The sequence below is a fragment of the Monomorium pharaonis genome, chromosome 10 (genome assembly GCF_013373865.1).
Source record: "Monomorium pharaonis isolate MP-MQ-018 chromosome 10, ASM1337386v2, whole genome shotgun sequence".
Lineage (NCBI taxonomy): Eukaryota > Metazoa > Arthropoda > Insecta > Hymenoptera > Formicidae > Monomorium > Monomorium pharaonis.
In genome coordinates, this window is record NC_050476.1 from 18,148,711 (window position 1) to 18,176,305 (window position 27,595).

The window sequence follows — 27,595 nt, forward strand, 5'->3', positions numbered from 1 at the left end:
TTATATTTAACTAGTCATTCTAATTCGCGAGACGTGAATTACGAATAAATAAATAAATAATAAAATTTGAATTTAATTATTGAATTTTTCTATATAGATGAATAACAATTTTGTAATAATTACAAAAGAATTGTTATTTCAAGTAAACTAAATTAAAAATAAGACTAATTGTCTTTTAGAGAGTTCTTTTACAAATATTTGCTTATAATATGTCAAAGTTTTATTAAAGTAAAAGTAAAACATAATAAATTATAAATAAATTAAGTAATAATTTAAATCTAAATTTAATAATTTAATTAGAAAAAGTCACAAATGTAAAAAAAGAGTTTTATAGCTAAATCGCGCTAGCAAGATTTGCCACGTGAGTGGAGGTAAAAAAGGCGTGAGAAAAGGGCGATCAGTACTCCCTTAGTCCAAATAATCGCGTCGTAGTTTGTATTTCGCATAAACTCGTATTATACGAACGACTACCAGAGTAACGGCAGAAAGTTACTAGAAAGTTCAATGCCATTAGTCCTTCGACCATACGTTGCTTTCCGTGAAAGGCATTCACTGCAATTTCTTCGCGAGCGCATGAAACGTGCGGGTGTATCATGGGGGATACGATGACAACCAAGTGAAAGTAAAACTAATCGCGGCATACGTACGAACAACGTCAACGCTTTTATCGATTAAATTCACACTTTTTGACACAACAAAAAAGAAATATAACCCTTACAAAAATTTAGTGCTCATTAATTACTTATTTTGAATATTAAAATCATTAACAAGCAGTGTTTTTTTTTAAACGAGTAATTTTATATAATTATATAACATTTTATATAACATTATAATAATCAGTACTAAATTGATAAACTATAAGGGTTATATATTTTTCCACTATTACATTTCTGTAAGGGAAATGTCTGTAATGAATTTTTGTTGCACTACTATTGTTATGTAACTTCCTTATTTTCAAGATTAATATTTTCTAATGCGTTTTACAGCATCGTATATCCTGCTATTTACTAAAAAATGAGACGATATCAATAGAGGCAAATTTTTAAAAGCATTATATTTAATTCTACATAGTGGCAAAGGAGGGTTAAATAAACGATGACGTAAACGCTTACGTAAATATAGAGAGTAACACGCGAGAGATGAACGTAGGACGAAAGTGGTTTCGTAACACCTGCTAGAACTCAAATTAATAAACGCACAAGGATTAGCATTAACTCACTAAAAATACGACCGGTATTCTTTAGTAACGAATAGAGGCATAACAGAGAGGACAGTAATTGCTTCAATTGCGTAGATTTAAACTGAGTCATGAGCGGATGTAAAAAGAATTATTGCAGATCGAATTCCCAGAAAGAAAGTAGCTCTGACGGACAAAGTATCCGAGATATCCGCGTAAGAGAAGTTCCGCGCTCTAAACGTGATTAAATCTGTGTCCTTTCGCGGCTTCGCTACTTATTGATCAGTTTTGCAATAGTTTATATAACGTCAACACGTTGCCAAGAGGAAAATAACACGTGTGAACTCCTTAACTTAACAACATATTTTTTTTTTTTTTTTTTCAAGAAAACTTGTTAAACGTTTCCACAAAATCTCGTAGTTAACCTTCTTTTTTTATTCGAAGTGCTATTAAAAAAAATTCAATATTAAACAATACTTGCATTCTATATTCGCGTAATCGATATCAACCTCAGATAGCATAGGATATCTATTTTACATCCGTACATCCATGGACATGAAATGGATGTACATACATACATACATCCCATTCCGAACATTCATCAATGACCAATGTTTGGATTCTATGGCATAGAACATCCAGTCTTGGATCTGTTTTCATATTGAGCCTACCACTCGTATTGTCTATTACGGTTAAATGGCTAACTGGAACATTGATAACTCATAGCATAAACAAAATATAGGATATTGAAGATATAACCGCGCTATACGAAGTTCAATAACTGTTCAAGACTTGATCACAATGATTAAAAGCTTTTCTAATATTACTACTATTTCTATTTTCTGAAATTTCTGAACACATAGAATTCATTAATGAGTTAAAGCAAAATATTGCATACATATAATAATATTAATTTTAATTTAAATAAAATAATGTACTTTTATTGAATTTTAACACAAGAGCTTATATTATCTTAAAATATCTCACGGAATATTTAAAACATAAAAACTTATGAGATCATAAAAATATATAGTAACTTCAATGAGTTAATTTCATATAAGCCTACATTTATAAATTTTATACAAGAATTTTTGGCAAGATATATTCTATAAACAAATATATAAATTAATTCTGCGTTTTAGATTTATTGGTTATAAAGTTTTCTTTTATTTATTTTTGAATATCTATTTCAGTAATAATTACAAATAGTAAAACACTGGAAGTTATGTTTATTTTAAGTCCTTTCTTGGATATTCAGTTACATTCAAAGTTGTAGCAAATTGACGTCCAAAAGACATTCACTGTTCACCCCTTACTTGATTACTTAATAAACGTCCCGATGTCCGAACTCAAATGTCCAATTAACATCCAATAGATGTCCATGCTATCTAAGTATATAAGTGAACGAAATATTTAAAAAATAAAAGAAAAGGCGATGAAATATAAATAAAGCAACAGATAACGCTTGGCAGTTTATAAACTTGTTAGGATCGATAACTTCGAAGAGCAACGAAGTAGGTGTCACGTTGAATGGAAATTTTACACCCCACTCAAATAAACTTCGCCCGCACGTGTAACGATTTTCTCCGATTGGTGACGATGATGACGAAAGGAAGGAAAAAGGGAGAGATTGCTCACAACGTGATAATGATACATGCGTATCACATGCGCTCGCGAAATGTTTAAATATCTAGAATTTTGTTTAAAAAATTCATATTATATCATCTCTTATAATACTTAAAAAAATTTATATTTTTACTTTTTTAGTATTTAAAAAAACACATTTTAAATTTATTAAATTCTTTAAAAGGATAAAATAATATACTTTTTTATAAGATTATAGAAAAATGCAAAAAATTTTGAAATTATTAAAATAAGAAATTTTCAAAAATTATCTAAAAAATTCTAAGAAAAATTTTGGCTAGGGTCTCTCCCAGCTTAAGGATCTCTACTAAATCTCAAGGTAACCAACTGTTCGAAATAAATCAATATTCCAGTGAAATGATAGTCGGACTAAGGGATAACCGTAAGGGGGATGTTTCGAAGCCTTAAATAAAAACTAGTAAGAAGAAACCTGAAGAAGATCGGGAAGAGTGCACGAAATCAGCTTATCAAAAAATTAACTAAAGAATGCTTGTGACGCACACGATATCGATCTCGCGGAACATTCCACGTAAATTTAATTCAACAAGTGGCAGTAAATGATATTCGCGGGTAAAAGCCGTAGCTTGTCGCTGCTTGCTTTTCGTTAATATTTATAGTTTCTTTGCGAACAATCTTTTTACGTTACAAAATTTCTCTCTTGTTTTCTCTAGTGTTTTCACACTATATAATCAAACAGAAAAAGAAAAAACTCGCGAATTTACATATAACTACTATCCACATGAAATAGAACTTTAACCAAATAAAGAACTTTATTTAAAAATTTAACTTCGAAATCATAGTACTCAATGGACAATATGGACTTTGATAAATTCTATTATACTTTTAGCAAAATTTTAGTAAAATTTTATTCTAAATTAAACTATTTTATAATAGAAAATTTTACTAATAATTTTACTCAAATCTTAATAAAATTATATACATTAATAAATTTTATAATATAAAATAATTTGATTAAACTTTACTAAAATTTTATATTATAAAACAGTTTGATTAAATTTTATTAAAATTATAATAAAATTCTTCAAAGTCTATGTTATTCCATATGATTTCCATAAAAGTAAATTCTAAAAGAAAATTCTTATCTGCAACAATTATAACAGTTAGGTCTGTTATCTCTCATTTTTCCCGCGGACCAGCAGCAGCCTGAAGAAATAATGATCGATATTTGTTTGTACATCGATATGTTTAACAGAAAATTGAAAATTTCTCAGTAAAAATCGAAATTTCTCTCGATTCACCCTCAGGCCAAGAACGACTTCGTGACTTTCCCGATCCATACATATTGCGTTTATCTCTGTACGACGAAAGAAAAGCTGTAGGCAATTCGCGTGCACTCGTTCCCGGCTTCTGTGAATCGTGACCAACCTGGTTTCTTGTCAAGTACGGCGCTCGCCGGCGCGACGTTATACGCGACTTCCGGCAGCGCGTTCACTGTCTTCGAATCAGCCTCCGCCTCGGCAGCGTCAAGCACCGTCACCGTTTTCAACTTCTTCTTCTTGTGCTCCTTGTCCTTCTTGCTGATCGGTCGCGGTAGCGCCTTATCGCTACACATGTAATGCACGTAAAATCATGAGCCATAGCGTAATCCTTCTCACTACCTCCAAATCTAAGAAAAAATCTTAGTTTTAAACTTGCCACTACAAATGTTTTTCTAACTGAAAATTATTATCTATTGTAACTTGTATATGAATTCTCTAAAATATTCCAAATTACTATTTATAATAAATATAATAAATATTGTATAATATAGAAAATACAGTAGAAATATATAAATATAATTTGAATAAAGAAAAAAAAACGATTATTATTCTTTACACTGGCAAATCCATGTTTTTTCTATCAGTTCTTCATGCAGTAGCAACATTTTTGAATTTAGATCAATCATGCAATGTAAGCTGATATCTATGTGAAAACCATACTATGTAACGAATGAGAGTCGATTTCGTTAAGAGAATAAACACAATTTTTGCAAAGCTCGCGTATATATAAAAATTAACGCTATAAGAAAAATATTCCGTTGAGAAAGAGCGTGCAAACATAATTCTGGCATCCTTAGGAGACCTTGACAAAATATTACCAACACTATCTGACAGCGCTGCAATCGCAGCATTCGAGATAACGTCATCACATTAATAAGTAGAAAATGATATAGCCATTCGCATCTTCGTTATTAAGAAATTCTATCACTGACAGAAAAGAATGCTTGATTCAAATAAATATGTATTTATTTATAGTATAGTGATTACTTATACTTATGGAATCATTATTATCACTTGTCATTTGTTCAGTGGGTCGCAGTTATGCAGTGACGTTAATATAATACTACACAAAAATCAACATTTGTTAAAATGCATTTATCATTGATAACATTTTTATTTTTCAAATTTTTAAATAAATTTTTATGAGGTTTTTCTAAGTTTTTTAAAAATATACTTGGCTAATTTTATTATTTTTTAATTTTATTTATATAATTTTTAAATCGATGTTTAGTAAATTTCTTTAAGTCTTTTTTATAAATATATTTGGCTAATTGTATTAATCTGAAAATCATTTTTGAGAGTACGTGTTTATGCACTTAGCATATCTTTTTTATCTTTTTAAGGTTTTTTGGGGGGATTGATTATTATTATTGACAAAGTTATTGTATTAATATTGTATAAATATTGTATAAATATAAGAATTGTGTAAATAGGCGACAATAATACAACTTTCTTCTCTCTAATTATATATGTATATGTATAAATTTAAAAGACAATAAGTTTAATAATCAACTCATATTTAAATCCGTATAACTATAATATATTAAAATTTTATTATCAATTTTATTTATTTATTTATATACCTTACATAAAACTCTGTGTAAAATTGAGTTGATACCATTTAAAATAAAATTTGTTATAGCTTTGCTTTCATGCTACGTAATTTTAATCTACTAATACATAGGCAACTTTCTTCTCTTTTTTTTTTCTTCTCTTTTCTTCCAGGAAGTACTGATATAACAAATCTGTAAAACGTGACTATCACGCGTTATACAAGTAAGAGAAAGTTCACGTTCACCTATTCATCAATCGCTCCGCAGCTATTACCGGATGTCTTCCTGATTGCACGTTTTGTACACTTTTCTTATAAATAGTAAATAATTACATAATTAAAAATAATTTTGATCAAGCTTAAATTAACTTAATCAGTGATTAATTAAATTATCAGGATTAATTACTTAGAGCAAAAAAAACTAAAAAAAGTTTTTAGTCTTATAATATAAGTTGTTGTCCTTAATTATTTTATCTGCGTGTTAAGCAACAAAAAATTAATAACTCTATCCGCTTAAAAATATAAGTGTTACAAATTGATTGTAAATTAATCAGAGTTTGGTCAAAACCATTTCAAGTGCTAATAATTATGTAATCAAATATAATGATTAAATATAATGATAATGAAATATAGAGAACAGGCTCTTGCTCTCAAAATATTCTTATCTTTTCATAATTTGTCTTACTGACTTCAAAAATCTAACCGATAGTATTATAGTAATTATATAAGTATTATAAGTAATAATAAGTTAAATAATAACTCCGAGAATTGTAAGCTATACTTTTGTGCATGTAATCGTCCTTGGACTTTTCTTATGTTATAGACACAATGTGATTACCAAATCATTTCAGACAATACGAAATAACCAAATACAATAGAAACACTTTAAACACGTCGAGAAATAAGTTATTCTAATACAATATAGCTGATATCTGATATTATTTTGATGTAATATTTAATAAATTACAATTGTTACGATTGTGCAATAAACCTGACAAAGATGTAGTTGCGTCAAATTTAATTATAATCTAATTATGTAATCCTATTTCAAGAATTATGTAAATTTATATTAATATATATTATTTAAAAAAAATAGAGAACATTTTTCAAATACTAAAACATTAGGCTGTTTTCAAACTGCTGAAACTTTATAATAAGAACAAAAGCTTTTAAAGCTTAAATTTTTTTCTTTTAAATCTACCTCTTGCAGATTTTAATATATATATATATATATATATATATATATATATATATACAGAGGCTAAAAATTTTTGACGAAGCGGTAGAAATGTAATACAAACTAAACTGATTATGAGTAAAAAAGTCCTTTATCATTTTACGATTTTTGGCAATAGTTCATAAGTGATTACTTTATAAGCGCGACATAGGCAATGGCGCCCTTCTTTTTCTTCCCCTCCGACGCGTTTTGCAACCAAAACTTGATGTAGTAAACCGTGCTAGCTCGAGCGGATCGAACGCTTCTTTCGTCGCGCTTTTATTTTAAAAATTAATATCTCGATTATTATTGCAAATATTGTAAAACAGTATAACTTATCTAAATTCCTTCTCGAATACCTTCTTATGAGCGGTAGTAGATATCTTGCGGTACACTCTGTACATATGTATATAGTATAAGTAGTACTATATGTATAAAGTATAATTAGACACTAAAATCAAATATTAATAATTTTAGCTACTTTTTTCTGTATTACCTAATTTATAATAATTTATATTGCTTATATTGTTTACATAAAAAAGTGTGTAAACATAAGATAAATAAACGTAATTTTAAAATGTAAGACAATCCTGGTTTAAAAAACTAGAACATGTAAATTCACACAAGAAATATCGTCAACCATTAAGATTTATTTTAGGGCGCTTCTCTATTGAATTGTCTTATTCACATATTCATTTATTGTATGTAACTGTTACAAAGTTTTATATAACACGTTATGAAACGCATTTAGTTCGCACTTCTTTCCGCTCCAATAAAACGCTTTTATCCACTTGAATAAAATTCAGATTCGATCGATCAAGCTACTGTTATCGAATTGAAATAAAAGAATTCTAAAAGTAATGCTGTTAGAAATACATCACATTATATCAATTTTAATCTTTTTTATACGGCTAAAAATACTTTGAGTTCAATTAATTTCTATTCAAGAAATTTTAAAAATAATTAAATTATACTATTTTATTTTTCTCCAAAAGAAGCTACAAACAATTATTCTAGAAACTTAAAAATATATTCATGATTTTTTTATAAATAATCTTTGTAACCACTTTCAATAAATAAAAACAGTACTTAATCAGATTCAAAATAGTTTGTTTTTTACTGCAAAGATTAACGATTAATTATTTATTAACTTCAACTAAATATGTTCGTGGCTATCAATAATCTCGTCATGTTGTTGACCAATGATAATGACACGAAGACTAATATAATTTCAAGACGACTTGACGTTACGTTTAAAAATTATTTTAAAACTAAACATTTTAATTATACGTTTAGAATTAATATAAAATCTTTTCTTAGAAATTTCTAATTAGAAAAACAGCTAACCGTTATCGAAATTTATAAAAATTCTTTTTAGATTTATTCTTTTCTTTCTTAACCAACAAAAAATTGTTGGTTATGAATACTTGAATTGGTTCAGACACTGCAAAGAAAAGGAAAACTTTGGCTTACAATGACCATAATAAAACAATTCATAAAATTTTTAAGTTTTTCCTAATATTTCGAGATGTAAAACATCCTTAAGTCTGTCCCTTAAAATTGTTCCGCGAAATACCACTTTAAATATTTCTCAGCAAATTGTGTAACGATTCACATAATATACATTTCTGAAAAGTTTTCTCTGGAATTTAATCACCGATTGATTTCGGCGTCAGTTTCAGGATCGATATTCGCTTATTATAGCTACATCTCATCTTTCTCTCTCTTTCTATTATATAACAATAGCAGAAGTGTCTGATGAATACCTACACGGCACGTGGCGCAACATGTGCGTCGGTCTTTACGACGTCGCATCAGCATCATTTGGTCCTGCTCTGTAACCAACTTTAACCGTCTCATTTATCACGCACGCAACGCAGTTACGCGTTACGTGACGTGATGCTTGAAAGCACAGCCGTGCGTACATGATTGGAAAGTCACATTGGAAAAATTTATATCAAATATACTTCGTTTAACGTATTGTAGCCCAATGTTTACTAAATATTACCAAACGTAATAATGATAATAATTAGAAAAATAAAATTAACGTTTAGTTAATTTTGATTATATATTTTGATTGTATATTTCAATTATATCTATTAAATTAACCTCAAACATTTTATTAAAATTATTTTCCTCAAAACTTTAGGACCTATTATCTATTTCGAATTATTTTATTACTAGACTTTTTTCAGTGCAATTATTTAATTATGCATCTCCGACAGGTCATCTCTAAATAGAATCAATGTTAAAGACCAGCTAGTCCATCACGGGAAGGACGCGCGTATAAAAAAATTCTATTAAAAAAGAATTTCAGTAAATCTATTTGAAAAATAGATTTTCTTTTAGATTGTGGATTTAATTAACAGGTCTAATTATCAGACATACGTACATCTCCAAATAATTATTTCGCTTTTGAATAACAAAATTATTTGTCAAAAAATATATATCAATCCTAGAAAGCTTCTTTACAATATATCAATATCAAAAAGACGATATAAAAATAATTTTTATTTATCAAAGTAATTATTTAAGATTAATTTAATCTTAAGTATGTGTAATGTGCAAATGATTTTGATATTCTGATAATCTATTCTAATGCTCCAGCAAACAAGATGACATCAAATTACATTTCAATGATTACAGATCAACATTAAACGTGCAACATGAATAAGATGTGTCACTTTCCGTAGATTTTTTTTAACTGAATCTGGAAGCGAAATTTTTGTATCACGTTAGATTTTTTAGAAAATTAAGATTAAAAACTTACTTTTGCCATTTTTAAAACAACGTTGCAGGTGACAATAGGGATTTAATTAAAGCTTCAATCTTGTGCTTTCAGATAATCATAATAAAAATAATGTTGCACTTTATCTCGAGTGGTGATAGATGTCCGCTACACCGAGAAAAAAATATTGTTGATTTGACAAAATTGTTCAATAAATTTAAATTCGTCAGTTCAAGAATTTATGCATTTAACTTAAATGCACAAATTTTAATTCAAGTATTTATATATTATAATTAATTAAAATATATGAATGCTTGAATAGACAAAATTTAATTTAGTTGAAAAATTTAGTCAAATTAACATTTTTTCTCAGTGTATGCGCGCGCGCGCTTGCCACTCCTCACCATGCACTGCTCAAGGAATTTTGCAATTAAACCAGCCTCTAAATTACGTTTTTCATTCGATATTAACTTTTCTCATTCTACATTGAAATAGATTAAATTTCTGAGAACAAAGCCTGATCTTTTACTTATTTGCTTAATGTGCATTAATAGATAATCAAATGTACGTAAATCAAAATTAGGTTTTTCTATTATCGACTTTAGAACCATTATTTGATGTCGCCTTGTTTGCCGGAGTCCTACGTAATTACTTTGATAGGCAATTTTAAATCTGTATCTGTGTAAATAAATTTTTAAAGACTTCTGCAACTGAATTTGCCATGCAATTCAAAGGAATCTCACAATGATGTCCGGTCACGTTTGCAGCCTGCCTGTCAATCTAGTCTACCAGAAGGAGGGACCGTTCATTCAAAGCGGTAAATCCCCGCGTGCGGGGATGATACCACCCTAAATAGCCTCGATTTAAGCGGCTTGATGTCACGTTTGCAACGGACTTTGTCCGTTCAATTCCGTAAGGTATATAAAATTAATAGCAGCATTAATTTTAATTAATTTCAACGTCTAATTGCAACCAAATATAATTCGCATCTCCTTCCTATTTTAAGAATCTTTGCAGCCTTGTGAAAACTGCGCGATTTGTCTTGTCTGATACAAAAGACTGTGAAATCTGAGAAGCCACCTGTAATGCTTTAATAGACGATCGATTAATGAACTAAGTTACCTAGATTCGAAGATCGAGGAACGTCTGCTGTAATAACCGCTGCTCTCGGAGTGAATGCTGTTCCTCGAATTCGAGCTGCCGTTGCTGCAACACATAAAAAACGAGAATTGACATAGTTCTAAAAAAAAACAGCAACAACATTCGAAGAAAGTTTCTTCTATCTCAAATAATATTAAATTATTACAAGTTGACTTGAATTCCCACTTTCATTGCGTTACCCACGTATTGCTGTGAAGTGTACTTTTTATCTTGTTTAATTAATTCTGTTGCACGGAAAAAATAGATTTATCAAAGTCTAAAAATTTATTATAATTACATATAAATCTGAAAAAAATGTTGTTGGCTCAGGAAAATAATTATGGTGAACGCTCAAGCACGATGGCAAGTGCTGCAAAAAGCTTCTGACATTGTAACAATTAGCTGAGATCTACATAATTATTTTGTGGATCCAACAAAATTATTTTCAGATCTATATCCAGCTAAACTTTTTGTTATTTTAGCAAAATCGTTCTTTCTACCGAACAGTGTATAAACATTTCCGTGTTCTAGCCTGCGCTACTTTTCGGTGAACGTAGGATGTCAGACACAAAACTCAACAAACTACTGATAATGGTTATCGAATTAGATCTTGGTCAGATTTTACCAATGATATTCTCATCATGTCAATTGATTCTAACAATAAGCAGAAAGCAGCAATAATGAGAAGCATAAATGATGAATATCAGTTAAATGGAAAATAACGTTAACTGTTACATAATATTAAATTATACTTAATTTGAGTAATTTTTCATCATTTCTATAAGTCGCTTTTACTCAATATATTGTTAATTTAATTAAAAAAAATGCTGTTAAACAATTTAAAAATAAAAAATATATTGGTATTAAAATTTACTAAAATTTAATTTGTCATCTATGTATTAGATGCATACGTTAACGTAGATCATTATAAAATTAAGCAACTATAGAAATGAACTGATAAATCAAACTTTTTTTTCAACAAGATTGAATAAGTTAATATTTTTTAAAGCTAACTCAGAAAAATTGCATCAAGATTAAATTAAATTAAATTACATGTTAATTTTACAAATTATTTATAAATTATTTATATATTAAATTAAAAGGTTGTTTTTTTAATTAATCTTACTCTAAATAACAAAATAATAATATCAATTATCAAATAGATTTAATATTTTTAATAATTATTTTTAATAAGTTTATTAAAATAAAGAAATATTTTGTATATGCATGGGAATATATTTTTCCTTGTCCAATTCCTTCCTTTACATAAGTAAATATTTAACAAGAGACATTAAGCAACGCAAAATTTTAAAAAATGACCTGAAATTTAACTCGCTCTTTTAAACCCAATCGGGCTCCATAAATTTCAAATTTTCAAAAACAATTTCTTCTTGTTCAAAATCAGTTTTAAGAACAAAAATAAGCGATGACGAAGCGTAATGCAAAATGTATATCTTCAGTAATAACGACTGCGCGCACAGCAATATGCAAATCGTGCAAGTCTTCCCGACGTATTCTTGTGAGAGTCGAAATCCGCGATCGGCGAGCAAGAATCCTGATCGGGATTTTTCTCGTTGCGCTCAATCGCGGGAAACGTGCGCATGCAACGTGCAAAACGATTGCAAAATCGCGACACAGTAATCTCGCAACGGCCTCGACCGCTCGGGAAAGCGGCCTAGTTTACACCGATCATTTGATCGGCACCAAGAATGTATGTATGATAACGTTATGAATGCCTTGATGAATCAATCCGAGGCTACTATTCTAAATTGATGCGACTTCTACAAACAATTCTATAGATTTTGTTTTAAATAGAATTTAATACTTGTATATTTATGATGTAAAACTCACATTATAAAATCAACGATTAAGTGGAAATATCTGTAAGAATTATATTACTAAACTATGCGTTATATAAGAATTACGAAGGAACGAACAAAAGAGCAAATAGATAAGCACACGTAAAAAAAAATATATGAAAAGTACATTAAAAAAAGCATTCTTATTTCAAGAATATTTTCTTTTTAAAAAGTAAATATATTAAAATAAGATTATAAAGGAAAACACATTATTAAAACAATCATATATTGTGTTGTTTACATAATTATTGTAATATTGAAATAAAAATATAATATTTTGGTAAGATTTAAGATTATTAAACTTTTCTAAAATTTTATTTTTATATATTAAGATTTTATGTTTATATATAAATAACAGTATTTGTTAAATAAGAGCTTATTAAATATTTTAATTCTAATATAATTTTTTTCTGTGTATGTGTTCAAGAAAATGAGCAAAGCAAAGATTTTGAACACGAGTGTATGAGCGTGCAAAAGATATCCATTTTGCAAAAATTAAAATGTTAAAGAAATTAGTTAAATTAATTAAAATAAATAATCATAAAGTGAAAGTTAACATGTCTTTGAATATTTATTAATGTCTCGCGAATAGACGCAGTTACTCTTTTTCGTGCGTTTTGATTACTATGACTCGTGCATTAATAATTCTGCTGTCTATCTATCGTTTAAGTATCATATCACATATACTGTCATATCGTTTAGGCCAATACAAAAAAAAAAACCCTCTAAAATAAAAAGTAAAAATTTTTCATAAAAAAGAAATTTTCTTTTTTAACAGAAAGGAGGAGAAAGAAAGAAGAAAGAGGGAGAAGAATGTTATTTTATAGAGAGAGGAGTGGAAGGAAACGCGATCCGAAAGAGGGAAGAGACTTTATAGAATGTATTAATGTAAATGACTTGTATATATGAGAAAAAAGATTTGCGTAAGGGGTTTGGTGGTTTGCTGAAAACACCCCGGCAACCCCAAGAGGAGTCCGGAACAAACGGAATTGTAGAATTGTAGAAATCTTATTTTTTAATAGACGGAATCATCAAATACGCCAAGAAAAAAGTTCTTAAAATATATGTAAAAAATATATTTTAGGTCAAATAGACACAAATAGAACAGCGGGCGTACGGTGTAATATAAACCGAGTCAGTCACGCGACACGAATTCGCGACCAACCGGTCGTAGCAGGGAAAAAAACCCTCGATCACATGTTCGGCAAACGTGACGTTCGGTCCTTACGCGCGACTCTCTCTCTCTATCTCTCTCTCTCGCTTTACTCGTTCTCTGTTTCTCTCTCAGACCTTTCACTGTCCTCATTATTCGCCGACCGTCGCCGATCGACCGACCGGTCACATTTGTTCGGTTGGAAAAATTATTGCATAAGAAGGCACCGCTTCACGTTCGCGGCCTCGTGACTACGGTGAGGACGACGGTGACGACGACGACGATCACGATAACAACGACCACCACAACGACGTCTATCGATTTCGTTCGCCGATTACGCCTACACTTATCCGGAACGCAAAAAAATAGAACGGTAACCCTCTCATTTCCCAAAGTAAATTGCGCTCCCGATTAGAACAAGAAATGATTGTTATGCAAATTAATCTATCGTATGAAAGGAGTTAAATTTGTAACAGTTCTTTCGTTTCTGCCTAGATTCGTTAAAGTGATTTCCTGTTTCTTTTTCAAGTGTACGCGGAAAGAACATAATTTTACTGAAGTATCTAAAAATTTGATTACAAATCTAAAAATAATATTGTTAAACTATCAAAAATAATTATATAGGAGCATTCAATAATGCAAAATATCTCAGCTGATTTTCGGAATCAGATTGAGCGCCTTACATAATTATTTTGAGAGTCCAAAAAAATTATTTTCAGATTAGGCAATATTTTAAATACCTTAGCAAAATCATTTCCATAATACATTTGAAGAGGGATAAGAAGAGCTCGCTTTAAACAAATTATTTTAAATAGGGTTACAAAAAATAATTTAAATAAAATTTTAACACAAAAATGTGACCAGACATAATTATTAAATAGTAAATTGTAAATTGTAATTTAGCAGAAAAGTTCTTTTCGCGTCCATTGAATCAATCTGCACGAACACGAGTTCTATTTTCGCTAAATATTATCTAACAAATTAATAACGGATATTCACAGAAGCGTAGATAGATTTGTAATTAGTTTACAAGCAAAGAGATATTCCAGCGAAATGTCACGTTACGATATCAACACATTATAATTCAGCGAAGCCGATTTGCTTATGATGCCAACACGTGTCCGGGGATTTGCGCGTATATACGTCATTGCATCTCGGTGCAAAATAGATTTATAACGCCCACGATATCCGCGATGAAACTTTTATTCTTACTCCGGACTTCCCTTGTAAAGATGTAATACCAAGCAATAATTGAATTGGCCAGTAATTAATACTTATCTTAAGTATTAAAAGCACTGCTATTAGTACTTTTAATACTTAAAATAAATAATAATTACTAGCCAATTTAATATTAGCCAGCATTACATTTTTATAAGGGTTGCGCCCATTACGCGCAATTCCTATTTTGGGATACAGATTTGAAAATAATTTTTCTGCTGGAGCATTAAAATATTTAATTATGTAAGATGCTCAAGCATCTAAAATACCAAATATTTTGCACTGTTGCCTGAGCGTCTCACGTAATCATTTTGATACAACAAAATTATTTTCAGTTTTATAGCTGGCTAAATTTTTACTAGATACTTTAATAAATTCTTCTTATATTATATCTCGTAAATGTTTATATTCTTTTACAATAAACGTACTCCCTAAATTTCGTAAGGTAAAAATGTTGTTCTAAAAAAATGAAAATTAACTTGCCCAATTTTCTAGTAATGTTTTATTCTCTCTCTACGAAATTCTTTAAAAATTAAATAACAATAATAGTATATAATAATAATAATAATAATAAAATATATTATAATAATAATAAAAATAATAAAATAATAAATTCTTTAAAAACTAATTCTTAAGAAAAAATAAAATTTATAGAGTAGCCCGATGTAACTCGCTTGCAATGCTTTAAACTCATAACGATAATTTGCAAAACTATACGCTCAATTGATTCTATTTAGTAGAGATAATGGACCACCCGATCCTTCGCGCGAGCTTTCGCGCTTCAGTGTTGCATGTCGCAAAATTTGCGGAGTCACTTTCTAAGCGGAACTGGAAAATATCTCCCGCGAATGAGAGAAAGGGCAATTTAAAGTTTTCAGCGTAATTCGAAGGGAATGTTTCGCTTACTTTCCAATTTTCATTAGCTCGCAATAGTTACGCGGCCGAGAGATCGCGACTTGGCCAATACGTCTCCTTTTCGTTCGACCTGTTTTCGCGAGGGGTGATTTCGCAATGTCTATCTAGCCGCGTTAACCAAAGGACGTGGAAATGCAATCGGCACACACAGAAACAGATGCATACATACGTAGAGACTGAGAAACCGGTTAGCCTTAACCGTACCGTGTACCGAGTTTCCGTCTCTTTCTCTAGCGCGCGTTGATCTATTCGTTCGCCTCTCGCCTTCGTGTAAGAAAAGCATGTCAATGCCAAGAATCGTAGGGGTAATTCAGAGAACACATAGTAAGAGATAAAAGTAAATTAATTAAGTAATTAAATATGTTACGTATTGAGATGGGTGCTATCTCTCTTTCTCAAAGAGTTATAGGACTCTACATGAAAAGAATGGTTTTATTTTGTATCTTAGCTGAAAAAATTTATCTAAAAATTAACTTAAGAACTTATCTAGAAATTTTGCTGATACTAAAATACAGTTTTGTCGGATTATCAAAATAATTATAAAAGATAATCAAATGTAATAAGTAAGCAACAGTTGCGAAGTTTTGACATTCTAGCAAAAACTTGAGCATACTTAATGCATAATTATTTTCTGGTTTAATAAAATTTTCAGATCTGTATCTAATTAAATCTATGAAAACATTAGCAAAACTGCAGTTTTTCCATGTAGCGAATCAAACATAGGATATTATTTAACATAGTGTAAAACTTTTATTTAAAGAAATAAATATATAATATGTTTCTATTTTAAAAATATGTGTATTTTTCTTGAAAAAGATTCAAAATTATATTGAAAAAGTGTTATTAAGCTCTAAACTGTTTTTTTTTTTTGGTCAGAACAATATTTTTTTAAGCGTTAGAGCTACAATAACTCAATTATCTGTTTAATTAAAAATTCTTAAAATATATTTAATAATTGATATTGTAAAAGCTTTTTTGGATTTTTTCATATTTTCAACTGAATTGCTTTCACTAAATCGCGTACAGTAAATCGATTAACTTCGCGCAATAATTTAAAAAGACAAAAAACTCTTTAATCAACAATTACACGATATTTCTCTCATAAAGCCTAATTTCTTTTTTTTACACAAGAAAACATTGAATTCATGTATAATATGTATGTATAAATTTACTCAATAAGTTTTTATATTTTACATGCCAGAGAGAAACTGAATGGTAGAAGATATATCATAAATCTTTTCACTCCGGCTGCATGTATGATAAATGTGATCACTGTGAACTGAGCGCATCGCTGACAAATCACTTTAAAATACAGACGTGTGACGATTGCATTTTCTGTTCTTTTTTCTCTCTTCTTTGCAATAAAATTTATTACAGGAATTAGATTTTTTCTATTGTATATGCGCTCTTCGTGCGTAAGCGTTAATTTTTTGAAAACATGCTATTACGCAGTGTTGCTACATTTTTATAAGTAATATGTAATATATAGTAAATATTGCATAACTTTAAATCTAAAATCTAATGAATAACACTTTAATATATATAATTGTTAAATTTCAATTTAAAATAATTATATAAACAAAATTATTAAATAAAATATAAATGGATGGTCATATTACCACCTTCTCCTCTAATAATTATTTTCCAAGAAGATACACTTGATTACAATCATTAAAACAATAAAAAAATAATTCTTGTGTATAAAGAAATGGGATTTGTTAATAAGAGGAAAATGACAGCATTTTGTAAAATCGAACGGAAGGATTTATTTATAATCCAAAAAAAGATGAAGAAAGAAAAAAGAAAAAGAGAGGCGAGTACACAAATCGCTATTGTGTTTAAAGGGATATAATTGTGATTGTTACAAGCCGCGAGGCTAAATTATATTCGCACTGTACCGCGTATATTTAATCGAGCTAATTTTGAATCCGTTATTTCGAGCGTAGGGGAGATGAACAAACCAGTATACAAAAATAAAAGACAATGAGCCGTATCAATAACCTCACTGCGCCATCAAACACGTGCCCGTACTTTTCTTTGTGCACATGAAATTATTCTGATGTATTATTATCGCAATAAAATTCTCTACAGGAATGTAATAATAATTCAATTAATTATAATTGGTTAAAATTTCGCAAGAAAATCATCGAAAAAATAAAAATATAAATTAAATACTAAATATATAAAATATAAATTTTGTATTATATATAATGTTTGGTATGTGTTTCTGATTATTATACTTTTTATCATTATTGTGTAACAAGATTTTATTTACTCGACTGTAATCTCGCAAATACACATTTTTCAAACGCATAAAAATCACCTTAAAAAAGCATAGCAAAAATATTTATTTGTAAGCATTCGATAGGAAGACAAAACGGAACAGAGATAATATGTAATATAAAGTTGAGTGAAATATAAATATAAAATATAAATAAAAAGTGTGACATAATGGATCATAAATATCTTCATAAATATTTCTTTAAAAATGATTACATCTGACAGTACACAATTTATAAACGATGCAAACGACATTTCATGGTCTTCAAAATAATCCACGTAAGAATTTTTGCGCGATGATGCGTGGTTTCAATTTTTATTACCTGTTTCTCCGCGTAATACTCTCGCGTAATACCATCATCGGAAAATAAACACGTCTCTGTATGTACAAAAAATATTTTCATATAATAAATAAATAAATTAGTCCACATATATGTTTTCATTCTTTTGTATAATTTTTATCCAAATACAAAAATAATTTTAAAAAGTAAAAAAAATAGATAAAATAATCATTTTGTAGTATTACTTATTTCATAAAAAATTTGAAGAAATTTGAGGAAATAAGAAAAAAATTGCTTGTATAATTAAATGTAATTATGTAAATGTAATAATTGTGAGCTGGAGAAAGATTTCATGTTTTTGGTAGCACTTAAATAAATTTACATTTAAATATTTGGTCTATATAATTTCTCTTATATTATTTATCACTTATTATTAATGCTATAATAGCCGTAATAAAATGATATCCTCCTAACATATTCACTAATTGTTGCAATCAATATTATATACCGCAATAATTGAATTGTTAAAGACAATTATCTTAAATAATTAGGAGAGCTAGGTTTTGAAGCTCTGGATGAGGCGATATATTTCACAACAAATTCATTATTACCATGTTTTAAGATTCTTACTACTCTCACCACCATTATTATTCTTATTCAAAAAATTTAAAAAAATTTAATAAATAAATAAATCTAATTAAATTTATAATTTTATTCAGATAATAAAATAACTTTGTTAAATTTATTAAATTGTCTATCTCACACACACACACAATTAAATTTTTGAATATTTCTTTATTCAGCAATATCATTATTTCCATATTTTGAGAAACTTGTGCTCACCTGCGTTGCGACTGGCTGTTGCTGCAAGTGTTGGAGTATCCCGAATCCAACACCTTGGCGTCCTCCACGGATGTTTTCTCCATTCTGCGCTCTTCCTCTCGAAGTATGATTCTTTCTCGAAAAAAAAAACGCTCTCCAAAATCGCCGCTTTCTTTCTCACGTACACGCACTCGCCTAAAGTTTGTGATTCATCTCTCTCATCATCCCTACATTTTTTAATCGCGGCTCTTTAAGACAAAAGGGGGTAGTTGAGTGAAAGAGACGGAGGGAAGGAAGGGGGTAGGCGCTTTTACGGTATATGATCGCTCGGTTAATCGCTGGAGGCGCACGACGGCAATTGGAAGGTCCGACGCTCGCCGATTTCCACGAGCAAACTGACACGCCGGCGTCGCCGGCACACTAAGCTCTCGGCCGCCTCTCCCGGCCTAGACACGATCCTCGGCCGCGATAAGTCGGCCGCACGTTCTGAGACACGTGAGCGCGGACCACCCGCGCCCACGTCCCCGCCGCGTCAACCCATATTGCCCAGAGGAAGTTGTCGCTGGTCTCCCTCTTTCTCTCGCCTCCTACGGAATTCGCGCAGCAAGCGCTACCGTGATCGAAATAGAGCACGTTACATTTCGAACTGTGCACCGAGGCTACCCGTGTGTAAAGCTGAACCTCCCCCACTTTACGTATTTTTCGCACGATCAAATTTTTAAGCGAAAGATCGCCCGGTTACAATTTTCAATACTTAATACGCAAAGATAGTTCGCGCCTTTTTTTTTTTTTTTTTAGAAACAATTTTTATTCCGCACTTAAAAAAATCTGATGTGGAAAACAAGCCTGTTGCAGATCTTTTTTCAATATTTATAACTTTTAATTACAAAATCCATCTTCAAAAAAATATATGCGTTTTGCAGAATCACCTTGTAACAATTATTGCGAAATTAAAGTAAATAGAAAAATGCAATATGTATTTATTGCATTTTTTTATTTAGATAATTGTAAACAATTTTAATTTCTTTTTCTTACTTTTCCTACTTTTTAATTAATTCTCGTTTATATTACAGATTTCATAAATAAAATTTAATAAATATTAGTTTTAATTTTTTTTAACGTTTCTTCTAATTAGATGTAAATTTAATAACTCGATATACGTGTTTAAAATGTAATCATTTTTGAGAAGAAAAAAACTGAAAATATAAATTTAAGTCGGCGCATCATTATGTATTACCACTGTACGCCATCTATATCTGACCGATTACTACTGCGAATTGTCTGTATTTGTACTTACTTTTACTACTGCGATGTTTGATCTTATTTTTATTCCTTTGTACCCCAAATTCACATAAGCCTCTGGCACACGATACGATTTTTCATGCTAGATCGCATACGAGACTTCTTATTACGTGTCCTGATTGGCTCGAATGATTATATTACCAATCGTAAGCCAATCATAAGACGCCTTCTATGCGTGCTAGCATGAAAAATCGTATCGTGTGCTGAAAGCTATAGATTAATTATTTCTAATTATTTCAAACATAATACCGAAACATATACTCAAACCATAATATCGAATTTTCTTTCCATTCTTTGATCAAATTGAAATCGATTTTTTCATAACAAAAATGTCAAGAAAAATTATTTTATTACAATTTATTTTATTCATATTAAATAATGTCAAATAATTTCTAATCACTATTATAGTATATTAAATCTTGCACTATATTACTTATTTTACAATATCCATGCCTCTAATTAATTTTTTTACCAATAAGAGTAATAAACTTTATCTGACATGACTTAAAAATAGAGAAGTGATAAAAAATTATTACTCATTCATTTTTAATAGAGGCGATGGTTTGTCTCAAAAAAAAAAAATAAATACATACACATGTAAATAATACAAAAAATTGCATGTACTAAAAATATAATAATTTAATAGATTCTGTAAAATTTTTCTTCCCATATGTACAATCTCGTAAAAACATTATATAATCTTATGTCGCTAGAAGTATCACAGTCTTCAGGTACAATGCTTCGTGGAATCCTCACGATATCCTGAAATCGAGAAGAATATATGTCAGATTATCAGACAGAATCAATGGATTAATTAGACAAAATCGTAAAATGTTCCAATCGACAATAAACGACAAAGTAAAAAAAATCAAGTGAAAGAGTTGGTGTTTTGGGATTTATTGCGTATTCCATGTTGTATTTGATATCATCAATGAAAACAAGTCACAGTTACAGTCTCCTGGGACATCATCCGGTCAATACAGTGAGAGTCTAACCGCACGGTGGTACAAAAAATGTGTGTCCATCATAAAGCGTTCAATATTGTGCGTCGATCACCGGGTGTATGATGAAGTCGTTTGATTTCGTAATGATGGATATATCGGGTATCGGTTTTTTGCATATCACGAAAAATCGTCTTTTCTTTTATCTTCTTTCTTTTACCATAAGCGACAAAATCTACGCTCCTTTTCCCTGTTGTGTTTCCGAACGAAAAACAGTCTACATGCCAGTACATTTCATTCGTTTTTACATTAACCGCTTCCAAAACAAGATTTTACCCAATCGTAAATTAACATCGACGCGTATATCAACTCGATACTCTCTCTTAATTAATCTCACACTTTTAAAAAATGTTTAAGTTGTATATTAAAAGTTCAAAAATATCATCAGTTTTCTCGATAAATTAAAAATCTCTTAAATAAATTGTTTATTTTTAAAAATATTTTTTATATCTTGACACATATCTTAACACCTCTTTTAAAACACAAATAATTATGGATTAAATTTCTAGTGACTAAAAATTTAAATGGTAATGTGCGTAAAAGGCACGAATTAATCGAAATGTCTTACAATTTTATTACAGAGCATTAATAAGTTAAAATATTTTACACAAATAGTCAAACAGTATAACAAAGTTATACGACATATTTAATCAAATAACAATTTTTTATATTGTTACCACACCGCAGCATAAAATTTTTGGCGATGTTTCAATATACCTCTTGTTTTGGAATAACTCTTGTCCACAATAATTTTAACTTATCGTAAAAGTGGTCAATGGCAAAGTACAAATTATTTTGCTTTCTTCACTTGCACGCAATGTAAACTATAAAAGAAAAGTACAGAAATTTAAGCATAAATAAAAGTTCTCTTCGTTTAAACCTAAAGCATAATTTATATACCTAAAAACCCATGCGAACGGATAATCGGAGTCACGATTGTTTTCGTGGATTTCTCACAGAATCATCGAAGATTGATTTAAAAAGACATTTAAGATGTTTCAAGTAAACCAACTCGAACGGTTCACCATTCGAGAAAATGTGTCAATAATCACTGGAAATAATCATTTCGGAAAAGTGCAAAGTTAGAGGCTAAAAGATTGGGAAAGGATAAAAATACATATTAGAGTGATATATGCGAAAATCGCATATATAGAGAGATAAATCGCACCTGTGCATCTCATCAATGTGTGCGCACTTTGCTTCCTCCAAGTCTTCCAGTAAAATCCGAAGGAAGAAAGTATACATTTCAGCATTTCCATAGATATAGCGAGTTCAAGCGTTCAACGATATATGGCCGTTCGCACAGGCCTCTTAAAGTAACAGAAACATGGGTTTTCGTCCGCGCGCGCAACGTATCGTGTGTGAACGGACCATGTAAGAGGATAAAAAGTAATAGTAATAGTAGAGTAGCAGTTAAAGGTTTCAGTAACGTAGAGAGTTGCAGCTGCGCGAACGTAAGCGAACAGTTAAATATATATATAGGTAGGTAGTTGGAGTAGTTTTCCCTGGATGCAGGCCCTTGATGTGGTCAAGTGAGTAGTAGTCTTTAAATTCGTCTCTTTTTGTTGCGTGCGTCCGGCTTGTGTATACCAGTCAGTCTGTGAAGACAAAGCAAAAATTACATTTTCTCCTGCTGTTTTCCCCCCCTGACCGAGGAGGAGGAAGAGAGGAAGAGGAGGTAGAAAGAGACAGAGAGAAAAAGATAAAGAGAAAAAGAGAAAGAGAGAGAAAGTGATAGCGTCAACAAAACATCTCGGGGTGTACTACCAACTATTACAAAAAAAAACGCTTTTTTTTCCTTTGCGTCACTATACTACTCGTCTACTACTTACGAGATACGCATTTTTATTAGGACACGTTCAGTTCTCATCTTCATCCATTCGTAATCGTTTCCGTCGATCTTCACCGACGTTTCGTTCCTCCGCCTCAAGGACTTTCAGCCGAGATCCACAAATCTCCTGACCATGTAGGACCTAAGGTCGTATTTTGAATTTAAAAATATCAACGTGTCTCGAATATAAGTATTATTGAAGAGACTAAGAATAAATTATTATTATTAATTTAACACTACAACTTGATTTTTTCAACTTGATTAAATTTGTTCAGTTCAAGTGTTTATACATTTAACTTAACTTAAATTTAAATTAAACATTTAAATACTTGTGAACTTATTCAATTTAATATTTTATTCAAGTATTAAATTAAAAATACTAAAATAAAAGCACAGTAGACAATAATTTAAATAGTGAAAATAAAAAGCTATGAGCCAATTTATATTTCAAATATTTATATGCATTCTTTTACAAACGGCAACGTAAAAATTCAAAAAATTTTTTAACTTGACAGAATTATAGATTAGATAAACTTAATAACAAAATAATTTTCATTGGTGCCCAAAATAAATTTTAATGATAAAAACAGCCCGTTGAAATGTTTCATTATTAAGTTTATCTATAATTCTGCAAGATTTCAAATTTTCTTGAATTTTCGCAATGTTAAATTCCTTTATAAGTTGATCTTTGAAAAAATCGAAACTTCTACTTTAAAATGGCTCCAGAAAATTATGATTTTTTTCTTTCACGAAATTATAATAGTTCTTGTAAGTTAAATACATAAAACTTGAACTGTTGAAGAAACTCAATAATCATTAAGTTAATAATTTTCTTTTCAATAGCTTAAAAAAGGGCGCGATACCTCAATCGCCTCATTTGCGCTGCTGACGCTGGCATATTTCGCATATCCGCAATTCTTGCCGGGTAACATATATACATCTATGAGATTTCCAAACCTACAGAACGCGTCCTTCATAGCGTAGATAGGTGGCACTGGTGGACCGCATACGATGAAACACCTCTTAGCGACCTCAGCGTCTATACTCGCCATCGGTTGTACAGGTGGTAACTTCACGGATATGTGGTCTAAGCCTAAAGTGAGAAACGCAATACTTGACGCACAATGTATTATCCTCTCGGCGCACCGGCTCGCCGCCGGGCGAGCTAAGCAAGATCGTCGGATTTACTCACTCGGTGCTGTCAGACCTGCAGCTTGAATCAACGAGGTGGCTTGAGCAATCGTCTCTGCTAAATGCGCCAGATCAGTCCTCGCGCTGGCGACACTGCCGGCGGTCGACCCCCCAGGTTTTGACGCGCCCTTCGGTGGTGCGCTCGTCAGATCCGGTTTGACGATCATCCGATGACCAGGCGGATATTCAAAACCGTGGAACTTCTCGCGCGCGTATGCCGCCGCGCTCGGATTGTTGTACACCACTACCGCCTGGCCACGCGGCATCCTGTATCTAACATCGGTCTTCAAGTGGCAGTAATCCATCCCAGGCACTATATCAAAAAGCTTCCATAGCTGGTCTTGATTCAGCGCCGGGTGCGCGATCACCTGCAGACGCGTATAGCCCTCCGAGTTGGAGTAGTTGGTCGCGATCTCCAGGCTGATGCTGCTCTTGCCGAAGTTCGTGGGACCATAGCTGGCGCCGGTGCCGTCATACGCGGCACTGGACAACCCATTGTTGTACTTGACATCGTTGTGATCGGATTTCGGTTTCTTCGGCTCGGCAAACACCGCTTTGTACTTCCTGTCGCACTCCTCGAACGCCCGCGCTGCGCTCGATACCTTCTTGAATTTTACGTAGCCGAAGCCCTTGGACTCGTTCGTGCTGCGATCCTTCACGACCGTTGCGTACTCTATCGCACCGAACTTGGAGAACTCCTGTTGCAACTCGCTGTCAGTCATTGTTTTCGGTAATACACAGAATAAGCGAACCCACCTCTCCTCTTCGTTCGTCTCGCGCACAGAACCTTGATCCCGGCTGTAAATTATTAGAAACATCCATTAAAATCAAATATATTCTTTTAAATTATCAAATAAATATAATAAAAAATTAATATATAAATTAATTCCCCAAAACAGAAATATAATAACTGCTATTATTAAATTTTTTATAAGAGAATCCTAAAGGATCCAAATATTTTTTTTCCAGAACACATTTATAATTTTGTTAGGGTACTTTGTTGTCATTCTATTTTTATTGTTCATTACACAAAACCAAAAATGACAAAAAAGTGCTAAAATTTTTCCAGCTAGCAAAATGTTACACTTTCGGCAGATTGGCAATAGATTTGATCAGAAAACGTTAGCAGATTGATCTCATCTGAGATTACATTCTGATTACATTCTGTCGGTCGATTACAGAACCTGACTGCAGATTACAGTGTGAAACTGAGCAAAATCTACATGACACAATTTGATTGGCAGATTAGTAGTAGAAATCGAGCAGTTTACTGTCTTGTAGATATTTAAATTGTGACATTAAAATATCTTTAAAAATGACTGTTTTTGAAATGACTTAAAAAATTCTGTTCTTTTTAATTTCGATTTAAAGAAAATTTTTAACTGTTTTATTAATAGAAATTAATATATCAGCTAAATTTGAAAAAAGCTCCCAACTCTATTTTTTATGAAATTGAGATACTTATTTTATGCAACTCAAAATCTTAAGATAATTTGCACAAAATAAGTATCTCAATTTCATAAAAAAGTGGAGTTAAGTGGTTTTCGAATTTGATCAACAATATTTTACATGTAAAATATTGTAACTTCTTCATCAAAAACACAATCATGTCTCACACACATAAACAATACATACAATAACAATTATGCCACGTTAAAATTTTGATTATATTAAATCTTTAAATATAGAAAGTAAAATGACCAATTTCACATGCAAGAGATGGAGCAGCAGTCCTGCAATCATTTTCAATCCTGTATTCAGTGATGGCACAGATCCTGGTTGGTTTTTACAATCTGCTGTCAGATGTTGCATAGATCTTCAGTTTCTGGCATTAATCTGTCATCATCAGGTTCTGTCAGCAGAATCTATTAAATGTAACATGCCAATCTGCTGACAGAATGTCAACAGATTCTATTAGATTTCTAGCAGCAGTTTACCAACATTGTCAGATATTGCAGATTCTGTATAAAATCTGTTGCCTTTCTGATATTAGAAATTACAGCAAAGTACATAATCCGTTTCTTCAAGTTTTGCTCTCTGAATTCATAAATGCATCCTGAATACAAGATCCCAGATTCTAATGTGTTTCTCGTCTAATCCCTTTAAACTTTTTGTTCTTTCAAAAAAACAAAAGTCAAACTGGTGAAAAGTGAAGATAATCCCTCAACCTGACAATCACTGGTCAATCAGTGAACTAGTCAATCAGAATTTTTAAAGTGAACAAAACGTTGAAGGAGGACTTACTTCGAAGCGATCATCACTTTGATAGGTCTGCCGACAGAGCCCAACATCTTGCCATTCATCTCTTCCAGAGCGAACGCTGCTTCTGACGTTTTAAAGAACTTGATATATGTGACACCTAAAAGACAAAACAAATGGTAACAATGTTAACAGAGATTACATAGGACATATGCCAGGAACATAGAGAGAGAGAAAGAGAGAGAGAGAGAGAGAGAGAAAAAATCAAATAGAGAGAGAGAGAGGGAGAGAGAGACCAAATCAAATAGAAAGAGAGAAAGAGAGAAACAATAACAATAATCTTTCTCAGACGGAAAATAAAAGAGCCGCGCTTTAAAAAAGAGAAAAAAATGCGCTTTTTTTTGTTATTTTTTAGAGCGGATCGCAACCTAATCGATTCAGTTTTTACATCACCTTTATTCTCGCCCGTATTACGATCCTTAACCACCCAGATGTCCTCGATCTTGCCGAACTTCTCGAATGCCTTCCTGAGATCGTCTTCCTCGAGGCTTTTGTGGCAGATGACGAAGAGACGTGAGTTCGGCGGATCGTCATTTTTGGAGCGGAGATCCGTCTGCGAGTAATACGAGTCCCGTTCCCTGTGGTCGGCCATTTTACCCAAACGATGAATAACGACGACGAACGCGAGCGCTGCCGCGAGCGCGGACGATCTACCGCCGTCCGTCTACGCGGGGCTCGGCTGACGCGCGAAGAGCGAGAACGAGGATGCCGCTGGCTCCGGCTGGCGCGGAGGGGGTGTCCCTCCC

The 27,595-nt window shown here is 31.3% G+C and overlaps 2 protein-coding genes across 13 annotated transcripts in view; both read right to left on the bottom strand.

The window, feature by feature from the left end:
• LOC105835224 (period circadian protein) overlaps window positions 1–20,334 on the bottom strand; it is a 47,815-nt gene extending 27,481 nt beyond the window's left edge. For all 10 annotated transcript variants that reach the window (XM_012678300.3, XM_012678291.3, XM_012678297.3 and 7 more), the window contains exons 1-3: window positions 19,287–20,334; window positions 10,720–10,803; window positions 4,208–4,386 (exon numbers count right to left, since the gene is read on the bottom strand). In XM_012678300.3, the coding sequence (XP_012533754.1) occupies window positions 4,208–4,386; window positions 10,720–10,803; window positions 19,287–19,369 (346 nt within the window). In that variant the 5' untranslated portion in view covers window positions 19,370–20,334. The remainder of the gene's footprint in view (window positions 1–4,207; window positions 4,387–10,719; window positions 10,804–19,286) is intronic.
• Window positions 20,335–21,029: 695 nt separating this feature from the next.
• Window positions 21,030–27,590, bottom strand: LOC105835227 (RNA-binding protein 45). 3 transcript variants are annotated; one of them, XR_001138960.3, is made up of 7 exons: window positions 27,243–27,586; window positions 26,835–26,949; window positions 24,592–25,388; window positions 24,263–24,492; window positions 23,401–23,541; window positions 22,737–23,166; window positions 21,030–21,329 (listed from the first exon to the last, which is right to left on the bottom strand). XR_001138960.3 is itself a non-coding variant. In XM_012678305.3 (6 exons), the coding sequence occupies exons 1-5, from the start codon at window positions 27,439–27,441 to the stop codon at window positions 23,428–23,430; spliced, it is 1,455 nt and encodes a 484-aa protein (XP_012533759.1). In that variant the 5' UTR covers window positions 27,442–27,590; the 3' UTR covers window positions 21,170–21,329; window positions 23,401–23,427. The 3 variants fall into 3 exon arrangements, 2 of the variants coding, with proteins under 2 accessions (XP_012533759.1, XP_012533758.1); XM_012678305.3 differs by lacking the exon at window positions 22,737–23,166 and having other exon boundaries at window positions 21,170–21,329; window positions 27,243–27,590; XM_012678304.3 differs by having other exon boundaries at window positions 21,189–23,166.
• Between the last annotated feature and the right edge of the window lie 5 nt (window positions 27,591–27,595).